Here is an 18,479-nt window from a genome sequence, read left to right as displayed (position 1 = left end):
GTAATTATTTTTGTTTTATGTTTTCTTTAACAGTAAAGTTCAATTAGGGAATGGCGGTAAACAGCTTTTTTTTTCATGCTATTCTTTACTATCTTGAGTGAGTGGAGTTTTCCGCCATCATATAACGCATCTAAAATTTTTGCTCCCAAGTCAAAGCGAGAAAATGGCCAAATTGGCCCACTTGTATCTCGAAAAACCTCTAAACCGGGGCACTCTTCTCTCAAGTCAGTACTCTGTTGTGTTTTCGTAAATTATTTTTCCTTTTGTCATACCATTGATAGGTATTAAATGGGAATTTAAACCAAGACTTTTTTGTTATGTGATCAGGTCTACCTACTACTAGTAGTGTGCAGGTGAGTTGGGACCAGGATGAAAGTACCGGTAGAATGTCAGCCTTCGCAGAATTGCAGGCTGGACCCGAACATTTAAAAGCTGAGTTCCATGGCGGCAGGTCAAACCAGCTCATTCCGCGATGGGATATCTTCTCAACATTGCAGCACAGATTCAAAGCTCTTCAGAGAAGAGGAATATCAAGCTCCATGGAAGCCGCAGCACATTGCCAGGTCTTTTAAATAAATTTCAGTATCACATAAGAATTTTCACTTGATTGTCCTAGTCTAATTGTCCCCCCCTCCCTCCTCACAGATAAATAACATCTGGTTGGACACAGGGCTAATCCTTCACACAGAAGAAGAAAAAATGATTGACACCCTTTTAGTTGTTGGATTGAAAAACAACACAGCTGTATTCAGAGCATCTCTCAGGCAACAGATAAAGCTGCTGCAGGGGGTCATACCTGCGACGTTGCAGGTCTGTTTTACTGGTTGTACATGTTTTTGTCTTTTTTTAAGCACGTTTTGTTTTGTACACTGAAACAACAACAAAAAAAACAGTAAAAATGGACTATAAAAAAGATGATTTGTTTCATAGTATCACTCAGGGTGTCGTAGTGCATCTGCCAACAATGGTGCAGGCAGCGCTGGTTCAGTTCTCACTCAGTTATGGTTTTAATGTGAGTGCGACTGGTTGTCCATGTCTGAATTGCCCCTGTGACTGACTGGTGACCAGTTCAGGATGGAGTGGACCTTTCCCCCCAAGTCAGGTGGGATAGGCTCCTAACGCCTCAACAACCTTGAGAAGGATAAGTGGTTTTGGGAATGGATGGGTGGAATTAATGTTTTATAGCAGTGGTGTCAAGTGTTTTCTTCGTGGGCCACATTGTAATTATGGTTACATGGTTTAAGTATCATTTTTTAAGATTTAAACCATTCTCATTATCATTACATTCAATTATTGAGCTGTAACTTTTTTTCTTGTGTACTGTTGTTTTGATCCCTTTTTAATGTACTGTATAACCCCTGGCCAAGATGGAACAAAACAGTGACAAAGCAGAAAAGCACAAATTTGCATGAATTTCCTCAATTACTTCAATATAGTTTCTTGAAACTGTTCTGACATTTGTTATTTATTTGGCTCCATCTGCTGGGGCTGAAGGGGGCTCTTTACATTGCTGGAAATTGAATATGCACGCACATCTGCTAGCCAGAAGCTAAGCTGTACTGTGTTTGTTTACAGAGTGGATGTGTGGCGGTCAGACTTGTCTTACCCGATTCAGTGTGTTCCTAAATAAACCCCATCATATGAAATAGCTGTCCTACATTTGGCTATTATTATTTTATGGCTAATTTAAAAAAAAAACGTTCAGAAAAAACATGGTAAGCTTTCACAGGAGCTACATAAAATGATCTGGCCATGAGTTTCACACCAGTGTTTTAAAGTTATAGTTCTGGCCCTCATCTCTAATGTGCTTTCCTACAATGTTATTTTCTATTCTAGTTTCTTCTTTGAGGAACAAGTTCTGACAACAGGGGGTTTGTTTTCACAGCTGAACTGCGCAGGGGGCGTGGCTACAGACCATCTTTCTGCACAGTGCGATGGAGATGTGGCAGGTCACCAAGTCGAGGTACGAGCATTTCGGTCTCATAGACCCCATAACAGGATCTGCTATGGTCTGTCATTCGCACACCTGAGCCTCAGTGCGGAAGCTAAAGGCTGTTTGAGTCCTCATGGTCAGGGGGAGCTCAGAGCTAAGCTCACACATTCTTCTGTAATACTGCTGAGTAATTATGGGGTGCCAATGAAATCTGGCATCAGGCTGCTCCTCCGGCCTGGGCCTCAGAGGTGGGCCCTGGGGATAAGGTTGGTGATTGGACTGTGGACAACCAACTTGAGTTTCAGACTGAGAGAAGAAAAGGGTGGGCTGTATGGCTGGCATGGACAACTTTCTTTCGGGGGTCAAAATACAACGCACAAGGCTGAGATGACTGGCCGCATAAGGTTGGAAAGCTGGTGTCACATCTGGGGAGATGTCAAGACATCGTGGGATTCCGTCAACTCCAGTTTGCTGGTCTCTCTGCGATGCAAAGGGAAGGGAAGGTTTGTGTGGGAGCAGATTGGAAAACTTAAGGGGGGAGGACTGCAGAAGAGGTCTTTAGTGGCACATGGACGAGCAGTGAAAGATGGACTTAAAGCTGCTCTTCGGTTCCAAAACCAACGGGACTCCATCCGTTGCGTCTTTTCTGGTCTATTGAAGGACCGTAAGGCTGAAGTGACCTGGACATTCCAGCATCAATGGGCCTCCCTCATCACCATCCTCCCAAACACATTGGACATTCAAGGTTCTGGTCAGCTTTATCACAATGCTCTCGCTGATAGTGCACAACTTTCTGTCCAAACCTACTTTGCTCAGTCAAACATTACCGTGGGCTTTGAGTCATCCCCTTTTCTCAGGGTGTCGCTTCACCAAAATGTGTCTCGCCATGTACCGAGCGTACTCACCGTAGGTGTGATGTCCACAACTGGTCAAGCCCAGTTGCAGCTGGAAAGTGACGAGTGTTCCATACTTCTGCTGAATCAACAAAGCCGGGGAGAGGACAGGAGGAGCCACTGGAATGTTTTTGTTCATCAGCGATGCGTCTTTCTGAAGGTTGGACAGGAAACAAGATACATGTCAGAAGTCTTGTTTCCCAGCTGAAGGAAAGCAGCAGAGACATTTTCACAATGGAGATGACTCACTGCTTTCCATTTGATTCAAAGTCATGTACTGCACACTCCTCTCCAACACTATTACAACAATAAACCAATTCCCTTGTTTTTGCTGTTGAATTTAATAATTTAGGGTTGACATCAAAAGGTAAATACTGTATAAAACAAAAGATAACTTTTCACTTTTAACATCAAGGTATGTACTGTACATCTGGGACTTCATGCAATATAGAAAGTTTTGTTTGAACCCACATAAGCAAAATTATTACGTGTCTTGAACAATAAATAGCCTTGAAAGTCTATGCTGAGTTTCAGATTTAGATTTTGCCTGTGAAGAGCATTTATAGTCATTTCGCTACCAGCCATGTGATGAAACATGACCTTGGTTTGATTTGGTTAATGATATTGTCATGTTATAAAGGAAATAATGCTAGTCTATCCTGATCCTAGCTTTACTCTTCTTCTCCTTTTTGCTGTATAGACTCTCCTCCCTTCCGAGACATCAATGAACTTCTCCGTCAGGCATTCTGGTTCATCTACAAATCTCAGCATTGATCTCCTGGCTCAGAATGAACAGAAAGGCGGCATGATGCTCTTGCTTAATTTTCAGCCTCGTCTTAGTTTGAATGCATCAGTCCACCACTCCATAGAGGCAATACATGCACTGGGGTTTCCTTCTCATGCAACGCTGGTCCTCAGTGTCTTCGCCTCACACCTGCCTGTTGTGAACGTTGTTCTGGAGATTGGAAACTGTCATTTCAGTGGCCATTTGGATAAGACCAAATCTTCAGAGGCAGAGAAGAAGGGATTTTCTTATAGTGTGAATGTGGCCCATTACTGCCCTGTCTTACAGGTAAGAAACAGCGTACAACATTGTTAAGCTTTTCGTTTGACGTACACAATATAAAAGTGAGAAACCATGATGACACAATCCAGTTCTTCAATACTAAACTGCCACCAGTACTGCACACTTATTGTTAAATAACAATTTGGAATCTGAAAAAATGGCAATTAAAACTGAAAATTTACCAACACAATGAACATTTTTTTTCTTATTCAATTGTTTAGCTGAACCTGAATGTTGTGCCTTGTTTGTGTCTATTGTCTACTGTATATCAGGGGTTCACAATCTGAGGACACCATAGTGTCAGCGAGCCATAGTTGAATATAATTTGCAATCAATTACATTCTGGTGCAACTGGTTAGAGCATTGGCCTCACAATTCTGAGGACCGGGGTTTAAAGCCTGTGTGGAAATTCCATGTGCTCCCCGTGCCTGCGTGGGTTTTCTCCAGGCACTCCGCTTTCCTCCCACATCCCCAAAACATGCAACATTAATTGGACACTCTAAATTGCCCGTAAGTGTGATTGTAAGTGTGACTGTTGTCTGTCTCTATGTGCCCTGCAATTGGCTGGCAACAAGTTCAGGGTGTACCCCGCCTCCTGCTGGGCTTGGCTCCAGCACTCCCGCGACCCTTGTGAGGATAAGAAAAGAGTTATGAAAATGGATGGATGGATGGATGGATTAAAAAAACATATGTATAATGTCTGTGTACTGACAATGGATATGCTTACAGTGTTTAGGGACTTTATTTAGGAAAAAATGTGTCCCTGTTCTACAAAAATTTTTATTTTTTCATTGGAAAAAAAATCTTGTAAATGAGAAGAATGAATTCATCACATTGTTATGATTCTTTTCCTCTATTCGGCAAAATGGGCAAGTCTGTCATTTAGGGGTAGATATTGTTATATTTAATTGGCATTACAATTATGAGTGGGTCTTTGCATGAAGTTCTCTGGTAAGATGTTCTTCAGCCCTAAAACTGCAAACCCCTGGTCTACCTCTGATTACTGTAAAAAGAAAAAAAAGTGACAACTATGCAAAGCAAGCAAGCCACATTCATGCCGCTTATGATGTTTCCTCTTCCACAGAGAACAATCATTCCTGTGACTATGGTTCTTCAGGGGTCTTTGTCAGGGTACTCATGTAGCCGTGTCTTCAACACATCCGTAAAGGCAGACAACCAGTACCTCAGTGTTGAGCTACGGGAAAGTTTCAGCTCCCCACATCTCTCAGCAACCCTTACACACACTTTCACAGGGTTGAGGAGCCGAGGCGTGCCTCGGATGATCAGGATCGAGGCCACTGTGCCAGGTGGCGCTGAGAAGACTGGGGCTCTGTTCATAAAAGCCGGAGCCTCTCAGGTAAGTTTTGTTGAAATTTCTTTCCCAATTGTAACGTCTGTCCCGCCAAAGATGTTATTATTAGCATTGTTGTTTCTTCTCAGGCCCAGCTGAATGGAACAGTCTGGCAGGATAGTGAGGGTAAATGGGTAGCCGTGGTGGACGCAAATTTGGACGGTAAAAGGAGTTTCCTGCAGCTGGTTGCACACTCATGGCCAGAGTTAAATGTGGAGGGTGAGCTCAGGCACAAGCTCACTGCTCTCGGAAATTTCCCCGAACACAGTAAAATAATAATAACAAGCAAACTTGGGGAACAGCAGTATGCCACTGAGGCCCTTGTTCTATTAGATGAATGTGCTGTGAGAGCCAGAGGATTTGTGATGTCACGTTCTGGCCTGCGGGGGTCACTTGTGTATCACAATAACTGCAGTCTAATTCAGGTATTGTATGTAAATACCACTCACAGTTGTTTGCTGTTAGATTAGAATTTTTCACATGCTTACTTCATACTTGTGCTTTCTAGGATTGGGGCAGTCCAGATATGATGCAAGCCTCTGGGTCCTTGGTTGTGACCCCAACTCTTGCAGAATCTCAAGTCACTTTGGCAATTGACAATGCAGAGTTACATTCTTCAGTTGCTCTAAAGAAAACCAAGGTTTGAAAATCAGAATGCGTTATATGTAGAAATTATGAGTGAAAGATGAACAGCTGAGCCTGGACTGAAATGCTGTGGAATTACTAAATTGTTGAAAAACATTGGTCAAGAAATATGGAAGAAAGAGCTAAATATTTTAAGTATTTTTTTTTCAATGTGGAAAATGTGGAATAATCACTTGTGGGAATTTGGGTAGTGTAGATAATAGCTCTCAAGATTTCCTCAATTAACTGAAATATGGAGCGTGAAAGATGATGTGAAAGATCTCTTTTTTTCAGGTGGAAAATGCAGACTTGTGTACTGTGAATCTTTGGAGAGTGGGAAATAGGCCCCGGAATTTTCAAAATGTTCAGAGTATTTTTAAGTTTAAAAATTTTTTGAATTAGTAGAGAAATGTGTAAAGAGTAGAATGTAAAAAATTGGGTAGAATAATAATGCTGTTTTTTTTGTTTTTTTGTTGTTGCTGTGAACACATTTATAGTAAGTGCTGTTCAGTATTCACCCTATAAAGTTGATATGCGTTTATAGTATAAACACATACACATAGCGGCCCTATCTTCAGAGATACTGTACTTAGTAATATTCTCATTTTTGTTTTTCAGGAACAAAATGAAGCATCACTTCATTTCAACCACACCATACCCCTGTTAAAGAGGCTTGGTCTCATGGCAAAAACTGATGTGTCTTTGAGTTCCGGCAATCATGGGAATCAGTCATGTTATTACAGGATATCCTGCAATGTACAGAACCAAAACGTAAGAAGTTGGTGGGATGCTCGGCTGTACTTACTCTTTTAAGCTCAAATTGCCCTCCTTGAATTACAGTTCAATCAAGAGATGACCATGGAGAAAGCCTTTCAAACAGTTACTGTGAAAACCCATTTCAGACATTCAATGAACTACCTGAATAAAATGGGCCTCCCTGGAAACAATCATATCCAGGTAGATATGTCCAATCAACAACTATGATAAAAAGCTAACTAAACAAACCACTATTTTAATTGTTAACTTGTGCGCTGACTGTTTATGCAGGTGGAGATTTTGTCCTCCGAAGAGAAAGCCCTGTCTGTAAAGTTTCAATTTGGACACCAGCAAGCAGGAATGAGACTAAATATTAAATGTTTTCCCATGACCAAAGAGATAAGAGCAATAATGTGGCACAGTTTCCCGTGGCTACAGCAAAGAGGAATACCGCATAACATTGAGGTGCAATATTATATATAGCATAAGCAAAAAAAAAAAAAAATCATGTGACTAAAAAATGTTGACGTGAAAAACATCCCTGCAATGACCTCAGGTGATAGCGCAGGTTTCAGAGGAATTGTTTTTTTTTTTTTTAAATTGGGTTTTACAGTATTGTAACATTAGCAGTTGTTTGAAGGTTTGTAATTACCATAACATCTTTGGTCATTTCTATTAGCCTGTATATGACATTTTCCATTATATGGTAGCATTATGCTAGTGGAATTTTGTTAGATGGTGTGACGAACCAACAGTGCGGGGGCGGAGCCAAATGCAGGACTTCGAGGCACAGGCATAATGTTCAATGTGGTTTATTCCGGAAAGTGGGTCATACACGGTTTAGCAGTGCGACAAGGCAGAGGCACAGAAACCCTAGGCTAGGCGGGATCCAAAAGACATACAGCAAGGTCCGATGACTCTGGGGCAAACTAACAAACTCAACAGGACAGGATCAAACAAAAGGAGACAGAATCGCTGTGACTAGGGTTACTCTAACTCACACATAGAAGTGGAGATTCCCACAGGGAGTGAATGCAACTCACTAACATAAAGCAACGAACTGGCAAATTCCAGTGACAAAAAGTCCAACTTAAATGCCTATCTAATTACAGTCCGAATGTGAAACAGCTACTGTATGACCGGTGACAGGGGTCACCGCCCAGAGCAGTGACCTGGCCATGCCCCTCATGGCAGTGGCCAAGCCTTGCTCATGACGGATGGATCACAATACTGTGTACGGTTGGTGAGGATAACTTGGGCATCAGGCCCCAATTTCATGACAGCAAGAGTGAAAACAGACACTAATGAATGTGTGTTAATGCGGTTGTATGTTTTAACAAGTTTAAATGTGTTTAAAGCATGTGGGAGGTATACAACTATTAAGAAACTCTTCATTTGATCTCTCTAAAATACCGAATTTCACCAGTTGTGGGTCGGCTGCAATGAAAATGGATTTCACTGTGATCTTATGATATCCCAAATCAAGAGCCACACCTAAAAATACCCCTTAGATATTGTCCAGTGTGTGTGTGTAGATAATGTAATCAAGATATTTCAAAGGGCTTTCAATTTAATAAAAACTGAGCATCATCAGTGTGGGCCGATTGACTGATTCAGTTCTTGGATCGGACCTCACGCTATAGTTCAGAATTTGGTTGTGTGGCATGTGAATTTGACATATTTCGGAAAAATGCACCGGTCTTTAAACAGTTGAAATAGATTTTTTTTGGAGTGCCAAATAAATGTTACGCATGAAACTTATTTGTATACTTGCATTTGCCTCGCAGGGATTATGTTCCACTCAAGGGATGTCGTCCCAGCTTCAGTCCAGGGCTCACTTTACCATAGACGGGCACAAGCAACTCGACTCGGGTGTGAATGTGAGCTGGGTTGATGGGCATCTGGCCGTACTTCTCTCCTACTCTCCCTCACCTTCTACTCAAACGCGGAAATCGTTCCGTCTCAACACTGCCGTGACTGTGCAGTTTAAAGGTCAGATTGTTTTTAACTTCTGAAATTCAACGAATCAAGGGACACAACCCAAATTAATTTTTTATCATTAATCCTATTGCCTTGTTTAGTTACATATTTAGTAGAAATTTACACTAAAATAGAAATTTAGATTTGCTTATTTTTTTGTAAGAGAATCATTACTATCGTACCTAATATTCTTAGGTTTTTTGATCAATTTTCTTTCCAATATGTACTGTCACTCCCTTCACCTATTTATGTACAGCCACACACATTCACAGCCAAATTCATAAATGTTTCTCTATTTCCGTCTTTCTTGTATTCATATTACCAAATAAGGAGATAGTTTTATGTCACGTAACGATAACCGCTTTTTATTCTGAAAGTGTCTTTATGACAGTATGTGTTTAATATGTCACTGTAATCACATGCTGTCAAATATGTTTCAGATCAAATGTGAAAGTATAGGGGTTTGATCCAGAAAACTAAAGCCCACCCAAGGAAGTAAACTCAAAAGCAGTCCAAAAATAAATGCACTGCAGTGTTCTACACTTTAATTGATTCCATGAGCATGCTTGTGACTCCAACTCCTTGTATCTCAATTAATCCTTCCCTATTGAAAGGAATTGAAAGGCCGTTAAGCCATTATAGCCTTTCCTCCGAAAAAAAAATACACATTTACAATACACACACACGGAGGAAATGGTCACAATGCCTCACCAACCATGGTAATATTGGTCTTCCTTTGTAAAAGATAAATAATGTATGCCTGTAAGTATTGTAGTATTATATGTCTACATGTGTTGCTCTACCATTTGTGTTCATCTATTTGTTGCTTGTTGGAACCCGTACATGGCGTTTTGGATAGTTTGTTAACATTAAGCAACACAGACCTGCTCGCTGAAGCTGTTTTTTTTTAATCCACAATGAAAAAAATGTAAAATTTCAGAGTACACTTCAAACAGGTGTGACGATTAACATTTTGAAGAATTGTTCACCTGGTGACAAGGTGCCCCTTGTTGTGAAGCAAGTTGAGTTCACTGCCACCATACAATGCTCATATTTTTCTCACAAATCAAGGCAAAAAAAATCTGGTAAAAGTCTGCTTGGATCTTTCAATTCTTGAAAATGCGTTTACAATCGTCACAGTTTGCTATTCATCAAATATCTATTGAATAAGTCATAGTTGTTAGCGCCCATTTTCAGAATCTTGTTAACGTCTGTGCAGGTCCTATGAGGATCATTTCAGTCTATGCTGATAATCAAGACTGTAGGGTTCGATTGGTTGTAGATGTGGCAGGATGGGGGTTACAGGAAGTGTCCAAAGAAACCAGAGTTACTTTCAAACACACCACAAATGGAGACGCCACTCCTGTCTTTCAAGTAAATAAACCATTAAAAACACAAATGTGGTAGAATCAGACAACTGTTTGCAGCTTGGCAACCAGCTTTGTGTTTGTTCATTTAGTTTGAAGCCTGGGGAAGGCTCTCTGGAACACAGCTCAAGTGCTCCATGGCACTGAACCCTGAACTCATGTCCTCACTTGCAATCATCATCCAAGGGCATCATCTGCCCAACAGGTGGGCATGGAAATATTTCCCTACTGAAAAATTGGCCTCTACCTTAGGTTAATCACACATCTGCTTGCTTGCTTGCATGCACGCCTGCATGCTTTAGATCTGTGTTTGAAGTAAAGGCAGATTTTTTACTTTTTAAAAAATGGCATGGCACAATTATCATGATGTTGTCACAATTATCATGATGTTGTCTCAATTTCTTTCACAAACTGACTTAGTGAGAAATGTACACGTCAATTAAAAGCCGTTTGAGCACTGTATTCTACATACTTGGTATAGAGCTTTATATACATATTCTTTGTCCTCACTATCAAGACAATTCAACACACTAGTTGAAAATCATTTTTAGACCAAATGAATGATTTTCTCCTCTAACGTACCACAGCAGTATGGTTGGTAATGACTGCAATAGATAATAGAATAATGTTTTGTCCAGCAAGGACCTGTTGGTGAAGGTGGTCCAGAGCATTCCTAGGATGCAGATCTACTTGCCATCACAGCTCAATTTCCACTCACAGGTTTGTTTTATGCTGGGCATGCTGGGTAATGACCAAGGGAAGCTCGATTGCTCCAAAAAAAAAAAAAAAAAAAAAGATCTGTCTTTCCTTTTGTCCAGTTTAACCAATCTCAGTCCAGTGTCGGAGGTTTGTTGGAGGTGTTGTCCGGTAAGAGACGGCTGTGGACGGTTGGGGAGTTAGCAGTGATTGACAGCGGATACAGACAATCTCTAGAGCTCAAACACTCCTATCCTCAGGTATTACTAGCATGTTGTGCACTGGATAGCCACAGAGTGTGGCTCTACCTGGTAGTACTGAGTGGTACGTGCTTATGAAGCCTGGAGAAGGCAATAGTTCCAATAAAATATTATATTTACAAGTGTGCCCGCTATCACTCATTGACAAATTCAAGGTAACGCTACTATATTAACATAAAGCTGTCTGTGTTCTGTAGTTGAAGATGCTTCCAAGGACTGTTGCAGTAAAGACTGTGTTTGAAGCCCGGAACTGGAGTTACCTAGTGCAACATGCAGGCTTGTGGGGAAAGCAGGAGTTCGGTTTGTTGGGTCTTTACATGGCACCTCCTTCACTGGCGAGCGGCAATCAGACGCTTAAAGGTAAATATTACACATACATTCTGTGGAACTTCACAAATTGGAAGCTTTTTTCATGTAACAAGTATAAGAAGTTGATATTTGAACATAAGCAGTCAAAAACACATGTAGAGAGATAACAGCACTGCTATGGGCATATATTCTTTATCCTTAGCGAACAGTGCCAAATATTACTGCAGTTTATTGAGTCAGTTGTGAAACTCCTCATTGTGTGTCTCTGTGTCTGTATTATACTGGCTAAAGCGCACACACCAGAAGGAAGAACACAATGTCCAATGAATTGAAGCAAAAACTGTTTTTTGGGTTATGCAATATTTTGGAGAGGTATTTTTCAAATTTAAACACATTACAAGTATTTGTGTGTGTTTTGGGGGGGAGGTTGGAACAGATGACTAGCATTCTCTTATTGCTAATGGGCTACAGAAAACTGGCTGGGAAACACTTGATGAGTTTGTTTTCAAAATGAGACATATCCGTTTTTTTCATTTTGAGAAAAGGGCTTGGTATTGAAGTGAAAAGAATAAACTCAATTTATGTTTCTAACTATTGGGGGATGGAAAGAGATGCTAAAAAGTAACTAAACACCATACTACCAAAAAATATTGGCTTTAATATTCACCGAGTTTTTTTGATGACAAATTTCATTTTTTTCTCCAAAATGAGACATATCCAAACATTCTATTCTTGGCAAAGTGAGACATATCCAAATTTCGACTTAAACCTTCAGGAGCAGCTGTATTTTTTTTAATCAGTTGCTTTTGATAGGCAATCATGAAAACTATTTGCCTTTCAACATTTCAAGCATTTTAAAATAATATTTAAGACCATGACCACCACATTTAGAGAGTTAGGTATCAGAAATAAGGGTCAGTCACCAGTCACAATTTTCACAATTAGCTCACTAATGTCAGATGTTGAAAAAGGAGATGAAAAAATGGGAATTTCTTTTAAAAAGGTGTTTTTCAGTTATTTAGAAACTGTTTGTTTGTTCAGTATGAGGTCTTGGAAAGGCTGAGTTTACATCATTGTAATTTTGTGTATCTGTATGCGATTCTGCAATCCGACATCTGCAGGCATTGTGTCACTCAGTTGATTAATTTTGTTTATAAGTTGATGTCAGATCATTAAGAAAATAAACTGCTTCAAACCAGTCTACCAAGGTTAATATGGGTTGGGAGGGATACCAGCAGAAAAAAAATAGGTAGTCGATCTCATACACACATCTCCAAAATGAAATCACTTTCAAACTCACAAATTCACTGTTTGAAATCTGACTCATTGAGTCTGCTTTCTTTTGATTTTATTTATAGCTGTCGCTGTCGGGGGAAAGAACACTGCAGAATAGGATGTAAGTCTGTAGTAATAATAACAGTATTCATAAAGCTCATAGACAGAAATTGAGTCTACTCCAAGGGTTCCTTTTAATGTCTATTTTTCTCAAGTCATAGCCGATAACTTTCCTTATAAAAAATGGCAAAAAAAAAGATTGCATAGAATTATAAACATTTATTCATTCATTAATGATCGTTGGTGAAATATTTTGAACAACAAAATTACTATTCAAGCATTACACAATCATAGACAAAACAGTATGTTTATTACATTCAGATACAATGGTACTTGGATGAGAACTGAAGTATTAAATTGCAATATTTTCATAAAGAATTAAAATTAAATAGGAAAAGCACCCTCACAATGGGACAGCCTGCAAGTAAACCAGGACAATCACTGATTCATTTATTCGACATTATTAAACATTGATAAACAAAATACAAGACTTAGTTCAGTTTGGAAGCAAGAAACACTGTAAAGATAAAATCGACAAAAATCCATGCCAAGGATCCAAATAAAAAAACATGGTAAAATGTATCACATGGCAAAACAATGAAAAGGTTTGCTACTGACTGTACTGGATATTTTTCAGTGTAAACAAAAACAATATACAAAGATCAAAAGTCTTTATTTTCTTTCAATTCATAAGTAGAAAAGAAACATTACTGATTCACACATCAGTAGATTCTATTAAAAATAGAATTCATGTAAAAGAAAATCCAAATGTGATAAAAAATGAAACAATAGGTCAACTTCACAAAGAGAAAAAATAGGGTCTACTATCATAGCAAGCGCTTCTTCTTTTCTGACCCCGTTTCCGCTGGGTTTCTTTTCCTTCCCAGCTTCATTCTCTCCGGTGTCTCATACATAAAATCAAACTCGGCATTAGCATCTCTCTCAAACGTGGGCGCAGCCATTTTGGATGATGATGTGGAAGATACCGGAACTTCCCTCTAGACGAATTCTGATTGGATGCTGCTTGGTTCAGCAGCGCACGCTGATTGAACGAAATTATGTCGCATTTTGCTCTAAATAAGATCTCGATATGTCGCATTTTGAAATAAAACGCGATCTTCCTTGGCTGATATAGAACGATATGTCGCACTTTCAACAAAAACCAGAGTATCCCGATAACTACTATTCGGAGCTGGATAATTTTGGCGCGAGTTTCGTAAATCTGAAAAAATGCCTATGTCGCGTTTTGAAAACAAACTCTTCACTTTTATTTTATGTGGTAGCCAGCCACATTGTTCATCATATCTTGTTTTTCATATCGTATTTTCTACTTTTTCTCTGCCCTTTATGAAGTTGCAGATATCAGTGTTTAAAAATAAATTTTGTTCTGCATCAACTGCTAACTGTACAGCTTTTGATGATGCAGTCCTGTGATTGACTAGTTCAAATCCAGTGCCGGCCCCGTTTGACCAGTTTGGAGGTGACACTAGAGCGCTCCCCCCAAGGTCATCTGGACAACGTTTCACTAGGCTGGATGAGACACGGTCGATTGGAGCAGGTCGAATGCAGACACCGTGAAAGTGACTGTCATATATTTTAGTCAACAATGATTTTTTACTTGCATTTCTACAATGCGTCTATTTTCAAGGTTAGAGCTCTGAGTTTGTGGAGTCGATCGAAGGAAATGAATGAGACCAAGTTGGAGCTGAAGCAGCCTTTCTCCTCATCGCTCAGCCGGCTTTCCCTTCACACACTCTCACAGTGCTCTGAGAAAGAGCAGCGCAGCATCCAGCAGGTTGATGCCTGGTCATATTCACATCATCCATTTTCAGACATTAAAACTTGATTGTGTAAAAATCAGTTTAAAATTAACAGCTTTTTGCAAAAAATGTGAAAACAAAAGTTTTTTTCACTCATGATTCCCAACTGATGTGATCCAATTAATCTTAATTGGTATGAAATTATTTTTTCTGTCCCCCACAAATTTGATGTATCTATTTCATGTGTTTATGTCGGAGACATAGGCAGGTGTGACAGAAAAATTTAAGTTTGAGGTGGGACTGCATCAGGGATCAGCTCTGAACCCCTTCCTGTTTGCTGTGGTAATGGATAGGTTGACAGATGTGGTTAGACAGAAATCCCCTTGGACCATGATGTTCACAGATGATATTGTGATATGCAGTGAAAGCGGGGAGCAGGTGGAGGGACAATTAGAAAGATGGAGGCACGCACTGGAAGGGAGAGGAATGAAGATTAGCAGAAGTAAAACAGAATATATGTGCGTGAATGAAAAAAGTGGAGGGGGAAGAGTGAGGCTACAGGGAGAAGAGATAGCGAGGGTGGACGACTTCAAATATTTAGGGTCAACAATACAGAGCAAAGGCGAGTGTGGTAAGGAAGTGAAGAAACGGGTCCAAGCAGGGTGGAACAGCTGGCGGAAGGTGTCTGGTGTGTTATGTGACAGAAGAGTCTTAAGGGCAAAGTTTATAAAGCAGTTGTGAGGCCAGCCATGATGTACGGATTAGAGACGGTGGCACTGAAGAGACAGCAGGAAGCAGAACTGGAGGTGGCAGAAATGAAGTTGTTGAGGTTCTCGCTCGGAGTGACCAGGTTGGATAGGATTAGAAATGAGCTCATTAGAGGGACAGCCAAAGTTGGACGTTTTGGAGACAAAGTTAGAAAGAGCAAACTTAGATGATTTGGACATGTCTAGAGGCGAGAGAGTGAGTATATTGGTAGAAGGCTGCTGAGGATGGAGCTGCCAGGCAAAAGAGCGAGAGGAAGACCAAAGAGAAGGTTTATGGATGTTGTGAGGGAGGACATGAGGACAGTGGGTGTTAGAAAGGAGGATGCACGAGACCGGCTTAGATGGAAAAAGATGACACGCTGTGGCGACCCCTAACGGGACAAGCTAAAAGAAAAAGAAGAATATGTCAGAGAGATAGTGACAGGCACAACAATTATACATTGTTTCACTAGAACGCAGAAGGTGTGCAATTACCACAGGAATCTACCTGTCCATTCATTCAACAAAATAATTCAATGAGTACAGTAAGTACTGTACATATATCAGTAAATGGAGGCAAGACCATCATTATTTCAGTCAATATACTTTTTGTCTTTTCTATTGAGTATTTTTGGGGTAAGCTTTTCTCATGTAAAATATGTGCTTTGGCTCAACAATGGTTGGAGAACACTGGTGTGTAAATTGTTGGACTTATTAAGTGAAATTGGGTATTTTACTGGATAATCTCTAAAGGCACACTAATGTGCCAGGGGGATTGTGGTTGGGAATCACTGTTTTACAAAACAAACTGAATAAAAATATAAACATAACTTTTGTTTGTGCCCCCATTTTTTTTTTATGAGAAGCAAAGATCTAAACTTTTTTTTTTTATGTACACAAAAGGCCTAGACTCTATGCATAAAGTATTTCTTTTACATGTAGTGTGAATGAGAAGTGTCATTTCAGAAGTGTGGCATAGCAAGATGCTAGTTAAACAGCATGATTGTTGCATAGGTGGCTTCCCAAAATAAAAGGTCTTTTCATATTTTTGCCCAACTCAGACCCATCTGTCTTGGTCTAGTGGAAACCCAGTCAACGTTTCCTTCAGCCTAAACAAACGATGGCAGCTTAACTCTAGCAAGGAGCAAGCATGTGTTCTGTTGTCAACCCAAAAGGTAAGGGCGTAAGAATTGTGTCAGGCAATCAATGTTTCATGTTTCATTTTTTGTTTTTATATAAGTAGATGGCAGGATCTCCTGTCAAGGGTTGTATCTCAATCAGCCACGAAGGAAACCTATTTTCACAAAATGCTGAGCTAAGATGGGACAACAGGAGTGTTAAACAAGGGATGAAGTATCAGGTACACAAACGGTAAAATTTCATAGCTCAGCTGTACTTGACTGAATATTTCCTGCTTCTAGCACACCTAATAATGTTGTGTGTTCCTTTAGAATGGCGCAGGAGGAATGCACAGCCTCCATGTGAATATGGTCGTGGACAAGGTGTCTCCTGCACCGTGTCCCTCACATTCAGTCTTTACTAAAATCCAAACCAACCTCAGAGATCGCATTGAGTACACAGCTTTGGTGGCCCTTTGCCCTTCACTGCCAGTGAGTACACATTTCCATGTCTGGTAACTCATCTGAAACCATTACATCATTATAACTGGGATTTGGCTATCTTTGACTGAATTGCATGTTGTAAAGGTCACGTATGCTGAGGAAAGTAAACTGAAGTGTCAGTCAACCACTTAAAAATAATAATATGAATTATTATTTTTATCCAAGACCACCAGTAGCGGTGCCATTTTCCGACCGGGTAACACATTTGCCTCACATTTCTGAGGAATTGCGTTCAAATCGGGTCTTGCCTGTGTGGAATTTGCCTGTTCTCCCCTTTTTTAGCCGGATACTCCGGTTTCCTTGCACATCCCAAAAACATGCATGATAGGTCAATTGAAGACTCTTAATTGCCCATACGTCTGAATGGTTGTTTATATATATATATTTGTCCTGCGAATGGCTGCTGACCAGTTCATGATTTCTCCCCTGAAGATGGCTGGGATAGGCTCCAGCACAACCCCGATGTGGATAAGCGGTGCGGAAAATGACTGAATGAATGAAGACCACCAGTAATGTCAATATTATGAACATGGTTTAATTTGATGGATTTGATTAATTTTTTCTCAATTCTGGATTTGTCCATTTCATTGCAATTATTGGTAAACACATTTATCAGCCCCTGTTATTATTAACAGAATTACCGTCAAGTAACCAGTTCCCCGCCTCCTGCCTGATGACAGCTGGGATAGGCTCCAGCACTCCCGCAACCCTTGTGAGGAAAAGGGGCTCAGAAAATGGATGGATAGATGGACATTGTTTGTTGTTGTGGTTGTAGTTCGTGGCAATGGGTTCTGTCAGTAGAGGGCGCTAGAATCCCAAAACACGAACTGTTAAACTAAAAGTATTTTTAATATTATGAAATAAATTAAATAAATAATAATTAGATAATAATTATTATTAGTTTTAATATAGAATTTTTACTATTAAACTAAAAGTATTTTAAAACACACACATATATATATATATATATATATATATGTATGTATATACATTCTTGCTACATAACAACACCCTGACTTTTCAGCCATCCAAACATACAGATTTCAAATGAAAACACTCATAATGAGCATAGAGAAGGCATTAGTTGAGACATACGAATATAATAACATATGTGTGACTATTGCCTTAATTACATTTGTAAAAACATTTTCTTTTTACATTTGTAAAATGTAGTTTTATATTTATATTTCACCATAAATTTCCCATTTTCTTTATTACAAACAACAACAAAATGTGTTATTGTTTTTATATGGGGGTGAGCACAACAAATAATTGCCATTGATTGGCATTAATCATCCATCTATCCTCTGTACTGCTTATCCTCACTAGGGTCCCGGCTTTTCGAAAAGGAGAACACCACACAACTGAGTGAAGTTACCGGGGCAATATGACACTATTGTTTCGAGCCATATTCAAATGATATACACGGACAAACCGCATACCCGGCGGAGACTAGCCATCGCGGATGAGCCGGCCAGTGTGGCTTATAACAGAGACGAGCCGTCCTGCTTTAGGGGGGTGTTCACAGATTCCGCAGTACTGAGCAACACAGCTGAGCTGGGCGCTTTATGCACGCACGCGACTGAGTGAGGCATTCTCGGCTGGGTTCTTCACAGCTGCCCCCGTCCCCAAAGCCCGACGCGCAGCCTTTGCAGAAGCAGTGACAGCTGAACCCAGCGCCTCAGCCGGTGTAGCTGATTTTCGGCGCCATAGTGGTATAATTGAGCCGAGCCATGCTGCTTTTAGGGGGATGTTCAAAGCCGCCGCAGTACTTGTTGAAC

At 40.1% G+C, this 18,479-nt stretch overlaps 1 protein-coding gene across 7 annotated transcripts in view; it reads left to right on the top strand.

Moving 5' to 3' along the window:
* LOC133510744 (uncharacterized) overlaps positions 1–18,479 on the top strand; it is a 52,684-nt gene that overhangs the window by 23,622 nt on the left and 10,583 nt on the right. For 5 of the 7 annotated variants that reach the window (XR_009797705.1, XR_009797706.1, XM_061839049.1 and 2 more), the window contains 21 exons: positions 328–563; positions 646–810; positions 1,886–1,963; positions 3,527–3,898; positions 4,977–5,249; positions 5,333–5,668; positions 5,752–5,883; positions 6,486–6,638; positions 6,708–6,824; positions 6,915–7,088; positions 8,411–8,615; positions 9,823–9,977; positions 10,063–10,175; positions 10,609–10,690; positions 10,789–10,926; positions 11,124–11,286; positions 14,013–14,128; positions 14,219–14,365; positions 16,138–16,251; positions 16,320–16,436; positions 16,528–16,686. Coding sequence is in view for 4 of the 7 variants with exons in the window: in XM_061839049.1 (XP_061695033.1) it covers positions 328–563; positions 646–810; positions 1,886–1,963; positions 3,527–3,898; positions 4,977–5,249; positions 5,333–5,668; positions 5,752–5,883; positions 6,486–6,638; positions 6,708–6,824; positions 6,915–7,088; positions 8,411–8,615; positions 9,823–9,977; positions 10,063–10,175; positions 10,609–10,690; positions 10,789–10,926; positions 11,124–11,286; positions 14,013–14,128; positions 14,219–14,365; positions 16,138–16,251; positions 16,320–16,436; positions 16,528–16,686 (3,545 nt within the window). In the remaining 3 variants the exon portion in view is untranslated. Of the gene's footprint in view, positions 1–327; positions 564–645; positions 811–1,885; positions 1,964–3,526; positions 3,899–4,976; positions 5,250–5,332; positions 5,669–5,751; positions 5,884–6,485; positions 6,639–6,707; positions 6,825–6,914; positions 7,089–8,410; positions 8,616–9,822; positions 9,978–10,062; positions 10,176–10,608; positions 10,691–10,788; positions 10,927–11,123; positions 11,287–14,012; positions 14,129–14,218; positions 14,366–16,137; positions 16,252–16,319; positions 16,448–16,527; positions 16,687–18,479 lie in introns of all 7 variants that reach the window. The other 2 variants (XM_061839050.1, XR_009797707.1) reach the window with 2 other exon arrangements.

Source organism: Syngnathoides biaculeatus, chromosome 13 (assembly GCF_019802595.1).
Source record: "Syngnathoides biaculeatus isolate LvHL_M chromosome 13, ASM1980259v1, whole genome shotgun sequence".
NCBI classification, from domain to species: Eukaryota; Metazoa; Chordata; class Actinopteri; order Syngnathiformes; family Syngnathidae; genus Syngnathoides; species Syngnathoides biaculeatus.
This window is presented reverse-complemented; position numbering and strand designations above follow the sequence as displayed.